At 37.4% G+C, this 9,925-nt stretch overlaps 2 protein-coding genes across 2 annotated transcripts; both read left to right on the top strand.

Moving 5' to 3' along the window:
* Positions 1–221: 221 nt before the first annotated feature.
* On the top strand, positions 222–566 carry LOC142175895 (uncharacterized). The gene has a single exon (XM_075242901.1). The coding sequence runs from the start codon at positions 222–224 to the stop codon at positions 564–566; it is 345 nt and encodes a 114-aa protein (XP_075099002.1).
* A 6,866-nt stretch (positions 567–7,432) lies between these two features.
* Positions 7,433–9,598, top strand: LOC107831681 (high affinity nitrate transporter 2.4-like). The gene is made up of 3 exons (XM_016659465.2): positions 7,433–8,365; positions 8,475–8,590; positions 8,714–9,598. The coding sequence occupies exons 1-3, from the start codon at positions 7,556–7,558 to the stop codon at positions 9,378–9,380; spliced, it is 1,593 nt and encodes a 530-aa protein (XP_016514951.1). The 5' UTR covers positions 7,433–7,555; the 3' UTR covers positions 9,381–9,598.
* The last annotated feature ends 327 nt before the right edge of the window (positions 9,599–9,925 follow it).

The following is a 9,925-nucleotide window of genomic DNA, read 5'->3' as shown; positions in this document are numbered from 1 at the left end:
AGGGTAGGTCGTGATTTTTAATCCCGTTGAGTTGAGAATTTTTCACGTAAAAATCCTCCTGTCATTTACTCACTGTAATGTGCGTGATTTCTGTGGAAACTTATATCTGTGAGAACTTATAGAGAACCTGGTTCTCTATATAGTTTGGTGGACCCTTAAGTTCTATCAATTGGTATCAGAGCAGGTTCTTTCTATCAGGCTAACACCTAGAAAGGATCCTCATGGCTGCTCCACCAAACTTTAAAGAAGGTCAGTCCACCTACAGGCCACCAAGATTCAATGGCGAGTATTATGGATGGTGGAAGATAAGGATGCACGATTTTATCATGGCTGAAGATTCTGAGCTCTGGGACATCATCTGTGATGGACCCTTCGTTCCCACAAAATCCAGTGGTGACCCTGCTGTAACTATTCCTAAAACAAGAAAAGAATTTAATGATGCCGATCGGAAAGCCATAGAGAAGAATTTTCGTGCAAAGAAAATCCTTGTCTGTAGTATTGGTCCTAATGAATACAATAGAATATCGGTATGTCAGTCAGCCAAGGAAATATGGGAAGCTCTCTAGACAGCTCACGAAGGAACAACACAGGTCAAGCAATCCAAGATCGACATGCTTACAACTGAATACGAGCTCTTCAGGATGAAAGATGATGAATCCATCCAAGATATGCATATTCGCTTCACCTCTATCATTAATGAACTCCACTCTCTTAGTGAAATTATTTCAAGAAACAAGCTTGTTAGGAAAATCCTTAGCGTGCTGCCCAGTTCTTGGGAAAGCAAAGTGAACGCCATTACAGAGGCGAAGGACTTACAGAAACTGACCATCGATGAACTCGTTGGCAATCTGAGAACATATAAAATGAAGAAAAAGAAGGACAATGAAAGAAGAGAGCCCAAAAGAGAGAAGAACCTGTTCCTCAATACGGACAACGATGATTCAAGTGGTGAGGATGGTGATATGGCTTACTTGACAAGAAGATTTCAGAAGATGGTTTGCAGAAATTGAGGCATTCCAAAAAGGGAGAGTTCTAGCAAGCCAAAAAACTATGACCTATGTCATAAGTGTGGCAAGTCAGGACACTTCATCAAGGACTGTCCCCTCCTAAAGTAGGACCAATTCAATCACAACACAGATAAAACAGCTAAGAGGAACCCGGTTCCTGATAAACGCTTCAAGAGAAAGAATGTCACTGACAATGTTGTGAAAAAAGCTCTTGCTGCATGGGGAGATTCCTCCAGCGAATCTGAAGAAGAAAATGATCATGGTGATAGTTCAAGCAGTAGAAGGTGAAGCAAATGAGTATGATTCAATCTTTGCCTTGATGGATTAGTCTGATGATGATGAAGACGACGACGACAATGAGGTAAATTTTCTAGATGTTCAGAGAAATCTGAAATCTTATTATCACAGTCTTATAAATAATAAAGATACTTTAACTGTGGAATTAGGAGAAGCAGAACAGATCATAGATGACCTAGTAGTCATTGTAGTTGATTTAAAGAAAACAATTGAGAACTTGAAGAAAGAAAATGAGGCCTTAGATGAAAAAATTGCAAATAAAGAACATGAAAGAGATGATCTAATGGTCGTTGTGGTAGACCTAAAAGAGACCACTGAGTGTGTAAGAAAAGAAAAAGAAGTCTTAACTGAGAGGGTTGCTAACATTGAGCATGAGAGAGATGACCTATTAGTGGTGCTAGTGGACTTGAAGGAAACAATTGGGAAACTTAAAATGGAGAGTAAGCTTGAAAATTCTCAAAAGGGAAAGGAAGTTGCAAGTGAGGCACACATTAAGCTTGAAAGTGAGTTAAATTCAGTGAAGTCCAGTCTGTGTGCTGAGTTTGAGAAAAACAAACAACTTCATGAATAACTAGGGGGAGTGAAGAGTGACCTTGAAAAATCACTCAAGTGGACCTGGTCCTCTGATGCTATCACTGCCATGTACACCAACAATAGGGGAAACAGACATGGGATTGGGTTCCAAAGGAAAAAGATTCCTTACAATCCTCATAGCAAGTACGCTACTGTACCTGATAATTGGCTTTGCACTCACTATGGCAACACTGGACACTTTAAAGAAAACTACAAGGCCAGATTTCAGTCACAGCAGAAAAATAAAGTTTTCGCTGAAAAAGTAACTACTGGTAGAGAACCTGGTCCATCATATAAAAAACACATGATGCCTGCTTGGACCAGAAGATCCCTCATTCACCCTTTCCTCATTACAAGGGACCCAAACTCGTTTGGGTTCCTAAGTCTAACTCTTGATTTTCTTGTGCAGGGAACAGTGAAAGGAAGCAGCCTACAATGGTACATGGATAGCGGTTGCTCAAAGCATATGACTGGAAGTACAAATGATTTCCTTTCACTTAAGGCCCTCCAAGGAGGGAGTGTATCCTTTGGAAATGTCAAGAAAGGATACATTCTAGGAGTTAGAAGGATTGGGAAGTCTCTCTCACACTCAATCGAAAATGTGTACTACGTGAACGTGTTGAAGTACAGCTTGCTAAGTGATTCCCAGATCTGTGACAAGGGAAATAAGGTGGATTTTGTGTTAAAAATATGTACAGTCACAAATCTAGTGACTGGTGAGGTGGTGCTAGTAGCTAAAAGATACAAAAATATCTATGTTGCTGATTTTGAGTTTCTGCAGAATGGTGATCTCAGCTGTCTAAGTGTTGTTGATGATGATGCTGAATTATGGAATATGAGGCTGGGTCATGCAAGCTTTACGTTAATGAACAAATTAGTCAGGAAGGACCTGGTTCATGGTCTGCCCAAGTCAAGTTTCAAAGATCACAAAGTGTGTGATGCATGTGTAAAAGGCAAGCAAGTCAGATCCTCATTCAAGTCCAAAAGGGAAGTCAGTACCTTAAGGCCACTTGATCTTCTTCACATGGATTTATGTGGACCCATGAGGGTGGCAAGCAGGGGAGGAAAGAAATATATCTTCATTATAGTTAACGAAATTCACCTAGACTATGTTTCTTAGAACCAAGGATGAAAACTTTGAAGTGTTTGTTGCCTTCATCAAAACGATTCAAGTGAAGATGGGTAATAATGTAGCTTGCATCAGGTTTGATCACGGGACAGAGCTCGACAATGCCAAATTTGATGAGTTCTGTACTGAAAATGATATCACTCATAATTTTTCAGCTCCAAGAACACCTCAACAAAATGGTGTTATGGAGAGGAAGAATAGAACTCTTGAAGATATGGCAAGGACAATGTTAATTGACAGTGAGATTGCAAAGAATTTCTTGGCAGAAGCTGTCAATACTGCTTGCTATTTGGTGAATATGTACATGATCAGGTCCCTTCTGAACAAGACTCCATATGAACTGCTGAATGGAAGGAAGCCCAAGCTGACATATCTAAGGACTTTTGGGTGTAAATGTTTTGTCTTCAATAATGGAAAGGAAACTCTTGGAAAATTCGATACCAAAAGTGATGAAGGAATCTTTTTGGGATACTCATCTCAAAGAAAAGCTTACAAAGTATACAACAAAAGGACTCAATGTGTTGAAGAGAGTATACATGTTATCTTTGATGAATCTCACCTCTCCTGTGAGAAGGAAAGACGTGTTAGCCAAGATGGAGAACCTTTATCTGTTCCAGGTGAAGTTATTGACATGGTAAATAGAAAGGCAGACATGATGAGTCATGTTAAGGAATCCAGCGAACATGAATTATAAGTTTGTCATCACCAAAAAGGAGGAAATTGATAGGCTATATGTATATCCCTGTTATATTTTGATGATCTAACAAACTTACTGTCAAGAACCAGATAAGGAACTTGTTACACATCCTCAAGATCTTAAGATCAAAAGGTTCCAGCATGGGATATGCTTCAACTCTTCAGAGTCAAAGGAACAACAGAGGGAACAGATAGCTACCGCTTCCCGAAGAAACTGCACAACTCAACTGCCCCAGCTGTAAAGTTGCTGGCTGCACACGCTACAGTGCATCAGTCAACTTTATGGGGAGTGTCTTTTATCTACCTTGCTTACATCATCCTAGTGATGTCACAAATGCATTATTAACATCAAGGAAGGTAAAACAAATATTGTAAATACTTAGAGAATTTACTCAAGCACACTCTCTGTGATTGATCGTCAAGAGAACGATTCTCAAGTGCATCAAGAACAACACTACTACGGACTAGTTTCCCATATCATGTTATTGTATGTCCTTAGTTGAGTTGTAACTTTGTAATAGTTCTTCAATTGTAATTCCTACTTAGCTTGTTTAGAAGCATTGCGTAGGAAACCTTTTGTAAATCATAAACCCTTGTGTTTGTGTCTTGGCTAGAGTTAGTCGAGTTGTAAAGTCTTTGTAATAGAGTTATTACAAAGTGGCTTGTAATAGAATGTTACAAGTTAGTGAGGGATTAAGAGGTTAATCCCTAGGCTACATAGGCTGTAATCTGAAAGTTGCTTAGTAGTGAAATTAAAATCTTACAAGGGTAGGTCATGGTTTTTAATCCCGTTGAGTTGAGAATTTTTCACGTAAAATTTCTCCTGTCATTTACTCACTGCAGTGTGCGTGGTTTCTATGGAAACTTATATCTGTGAGAACTTATAGAGAACCTGATTCTCTATATAGTTTGGTGGACTCTTAAATTCTATCATCTTTTTTGTTTTATTTTCGTTTTGGTTAATTAATATTTAACTTATCCCAACCTTTCCTACTTTGATTTCTTAAAGCCCAAGAAGAAATGAAAATTGGGGGCTGATTTGAGTATCAAAATCAAAGATTGAGCCTTCGAGTTGGAGTCAAATGATAATTTACTGAAACTGACGAATTTGAGGGGGAGGGGGTGATTCGATGATGGGTTTAGTTGGAGAAAAAGGAGAAAGGGGTAGGAGGTTGGGGAAGAACAAGGGGTGGTGGCTACGGCAATAATGGTGGTGGTATGGCAAAAACAGCTTGATAGAGGTTGTAGGAGAAGAAGAGAAAAAAAAATGACAGAAAAAGAGAGAAAAGACATAAAAGGTAAAATGAAAAAATAGTGATTAAAAAGAAAATAAAAACTATATTTAAAAATGACGTAGCATTACCTGGTAGACGCGTGTGTTTTATATATTTGTGTGAAACCGATGCTCGTAAAAAAAATGGGGTAATAATTTCACTTCAAACATGGTATAGAGGGGTCATAGGACCCTAACAAAGATAAAGGGTGCACATGGCAAAATGGTTATATCCCGTTGGGTAATTACGTATTATTCCTTATTTTTTCCTCCTTTAATTTCTCGATGTAAGATCTGTCTAAGGTCAATCTCATATCCTCCCCATTTTTACCCCTTTTTCGAAAGCTTATGGGTTCCTACCATAATTTCAAATTAATATGTAATAATATTTGGGTTCACAGTTAGATATTTACAAATATTTAGTGAATTTTTTAATATAAATACAGAGTCTACGCAAAAATTACTGGGTTCCCGAAAAGCCGTAGCCAATGCTCTTGTTTTAGCACAAATATGGAAAACCAAATTTTAGAGCTTCAGAAGTCCTCAGCTCTCATGAATATAGCGAACTCTGCAACGGCTATTACATGAGATGAAAAGACATTTGACCTTGCAGTTATTCACTGGAAGTTCAATGAGAAAGCATTTATTTGGAAACTGAAAGCTTAGTTCGTCAATCTACTAGCTGTTGAACTGCTCAGGGAAAGGGACATGGAAGAAAACACGAGCAGAGGTATGACAACTGAGTTTCCTTGATTACAAGATTGGTGGTTGATTTTCCGACTAGAATCCGTGACCTAGATCACATTTAAATGACTTTACCTTTGCTCAATCTAAAGGAAAATAAGCATAATTGAACTTTTCTTAAATGACTTTTTTTTGTTGTATTTATTATGACACATATAAATTTGTCCCTTCGAATAACTGAAAAAAGTGGCAGATAATAATTCAATATATGTTTTTGAATGAGAAATCTCTGAGCTTGTATTTCATTATGGATTCGCAATATAATCAGGATGCTAACCAAATTAAAGACGTTCTATATAATGTTGTCAAACTTTCCCTTATCTGTCTCCTGCCAATAACCAATCGACCTGATCATCATGGCTAGGACTTATAATGGTGCCCTATTTCTGCCGATTAGAGAGAGGACTATTCAATAATATATATATATAAAATTGAATTTTTGAGAAATGTATATAAGAATGATACACATAATTAAATTAATTAAGTGTGTCATCCACTTGATTTCCAACAATTTACCAGGTCATCGTCTTAAAGAGTCTTCTAAATAATTCACAATAATTGAAACTCTATGAACTTCTCAAAGGCTAAGGTAAATTATCATGATACTAATAGTTTCTGTCTCCATCTCCTTAGCATACCCAAAAATATAATACTTATTAAAGATTACTCAACAGCTTGTTATTAGCAAAAATATCTAACAGTCTGCCATTTGACCTTGGAACTAGTTGTTGTAGATCTCTGCATCTGCATTTAAATAAGGAAATACGTGGGAAAGAAGACTAATTTGTCTAATAATTGCTCTATGAAATTAAGTTTTATATTACTCCATTTGAAAAGTATAAGGAAAGAGTGACCTTTCCTCCAATTATACACATAGCTTATTTGACTGCAATTAACACCAGCCATTATTTTAACAGCTATTAGTGCGTTTTTGACCTCTTTTTCTCTACTACTTACCTTTTGTACGTACTAGTTTAAGTGTGATTAATATGAGCCGTTCTTTTTTGTACTCCCTCTCTTTTCCAACCTTGTTGGAGTCACTTGCCGAGTGGTTGGATGTGCTTTTAGAAAGAAAAGATGAAAAATCCGCATGGGTAAATGAATGGAGACAGAATCTCCCAAATGCAATGTATGAGAGTTAGTGATCTTTCAACCCACAACCAAATATATAATGATCTTTTAATCACATTATTAGACTCAGCTTGCACACACTTCAACTATTGTATGGAGTACTTGTAATGACGGGGAATGTAAATTTATGTTGACAGTGTACGCATATTGTTATTTATAAGGTAATTTTAGATAAATCCCTACAATAAGTGTATTAACAACGATAAAAATGATAATAAACGTTATAATAGGTTAAACTGATCGTGTGTAAAATATCTTAATACCATCGTGTATAACTTAAATTCGTTGTAAAGTTGTCAAGTATGGTTGAGTGGCCTAAATAAGAAGTTCTGGTAATTGCGAAAGACTGGTTCCATACTTCAAAGTCAAAACTCAAAAGGGTAACGTAACTTAAGTTTAAATATGGTATAGTAGTACTCCAACTAATTAATGAAGATACCGAGAATGGTCATCACTGAACCTTTGGGATATACGATAAGGTTAGCACTATTCATATTCAGATGCGGCGAAATGGATTCCTTAATCAAATATTTAAATCCTCCAAAAACGGAATATAGCCATTGGCAGTCGCTAATCACTTGCCTTAATTACACCAATGTCAACTCTTTGATACCTATATAAACACTCCCTCTCTGCACCTTCTTGGAAACAAACACATCAATTTTATTTTTAACATTTCAATCAGTTTTTTTCCTTAAGAAAAAAATGGCTGATATTGAGGGCGAACCAGGGAGTTCCATGCATGGAGTCACTGGTAGAGAGCCAGTTCTTGCTTTCTCAGTGGCTTCTCCGATGGTGCCAACTGATACCACTGCAAAATTTTCAGTACCAGTTGATACTGAACACAAAGCCAAGGTTTTTAAGTTCTATTCATTTTCAAAGCCTCATGGTCTTACTTTCCAGCTCTCCTGGATTTCTTTCTTCACTTGTTTTGTTTCAACTTTTGCCGCTGCCCCTTTAGTTCCTATCATTAGGGACAACCTAAATTTAACCAAAATGGATGTTGGTAATGCCGGAGTTGCTTCCGTTTCCGGAAGTATTTTATCTAGGCTTGTTATGGGTGCAGTTTGTGATATGTTAGGGCCAAGATATGGCTGTGCATTTCTGATTATGTTGTCAGCCCCAACTGTATTTTGCATGTCATTTGTGTCGTCGGCTGGAGGATATGTTGCTGTCCGGTTCATGATCGGATTCTCGCTAGCAACATTTGTGTCGTGCCAATATTGGATGAGTACTATGTTTAATAGTCAGATTATAGGACTTGTCAATGGGACAGCTGCAGGATGGGGAAATATGGGTGGTGGTGCGACTCAACTTATTATGCCAATTGTGTATGATATAATAAGAAGAGCAGGAGCAACTCCATTCACTGCTTGGAGAATTGCATTTTTCATTCCTGGCTGGCTTCATATTGTGATGGGTATTTTGGTGTTGACTCTTGGCCAAGATTTGCCTGATGGGAACCGTGGTGATTTACAGAAGAAGGGTGGTGTTTCTAAAGATAAATTCTCCAACGTTAGTACTCCGATTACACTAAGACTCTTTCATCTCTTAAAAAAAGAAAATTCTTTTTTTTAAAGGAGAAGAATTTTAGCTAACATACTTTACGTTTTTGCTATTTCAGATATTGTGGTACGCTGCAACAAACTACAGGACATGGATCTTTGTCCTACTCTACGGATACTCTATGGGAGTTGAACTGTCTACGGACAACGTAATTGCAGAGTACTTCTTCGACAGGTTTGTTTCTTATATGTATTAAACACAATTACAATATAATTGTCCATATGAAGAGGAATTAGAAACATTTTAGTTTGTATATGGTAAAAATGCATTACTAACTAATAGTGTAAAAACGTACAGATTTGATCTAAAGCTTCACACAGCGGGAATTATTGCAGCGACATTTGGTATGGCTAATTTATTAGCTCGTCCATTCGGAGGATTTTCTTCAGATTACGCAGCCAAAAGATTCGGCATGAGAGGCAGACTTTGGGTCCTTTGGATACTACAAACACTGGGAGGAGTATTCTGCGTGCTGTTGGGGCGTTCGAATTCTCTGCCCATAGCCGTCACATTCATGATCCTTTTCTCTATTGGTGCTCAAGCTGCATGTGGTGCAACATTCGGTATTATTCCCTTCATTTCTCGCCGATCATTAGGTATAATCTCGGGTATGACTGGAGCTGGAGGAAATTTCGGTTCTGGATTGACACAACTGTTGTTTTTCACGAGCTCAAAATACTCGACAGCAACAGGGCTAACTTACATGGGATTAATGATCATAGGGTGCACTCTTCCTGTGACTTTCTGTCATTTCCCACAATGGGGAAGCATGTTTTTTCCACCAACGAAAGACCCAGTTAAGGGAAGTGAGGAACATTATTATGCCGCAGAGTACACCGAAGCTGAGAGGCAGAAAGGTATGCACCAAAATAGCTTGAAGTTCGCCGAGAACTGCCGATCAGAGCGTGGCAAGCGCGTGGGATCAGCACCTACTCCTCCAAATTTAACGCCTAATCGTGTCTGACTTTCTTCTATTTGCTTATTTTCTCTAAGGGGATGGTTCATTCTCAATCTCTTATTCCATGAGTCTCAATAAGCAAATATTTTTAATGAATGTATCTTGATTTTTGTTCTTCTTCTTCTTCTTTTTTTTTTTTTTTTTTGGAATCCACTTATAAGTTGTATGTTTTTTTTAATGAAGTATATATATGACGCATTGTGTATGTTTCCTCTTGCTTTTTACATCTGAATATTCTATGAACCAATGGGTTGTTGTAGATTCAAAAGTAATATTAATAAAACTTTTGACTTCTAAGAAGGGCCTTGATCATTTATTCCAGTTGGTTTAATATACAGAAGTTTGTGAATTGTTTTTCCTCTCCTAGTGGCTGATTAAAAATGATACTAATCAATTATAGTTTATAGTTACTAGTTGGCAACAATTTGTACAGGGAGAAGTATTAAGTTAGCTTAGAGCGCAATGGAAATTTAAGTGTTTTATCCAATTAATTAGGCAAATCAGGTTAAGTTGTACTCAACAACTTGCACGCAATATTGTATATGCCAAAG

This window comes from Nicotiana tabacum, chromosome 22 (genome assembly GCF_000715075.1).
Source record: "Nicotiana tabacum cultivar K326 chromosome 22, ASM71507v2, whole genome shotgun sequence".
Classification (NCBI taxonomy): Eukaryota; Viridiplantae; Streptophyta; class Magnoliopsida; order Solanales; family Solanaceae; genus Nicotiana; species Nicotiana tabacum.
The sequence above is the reverse complement of the archived record's forward strand: the minus strand, read 5'-3'. Positions and strand labels throughout refer to the sequence as shown.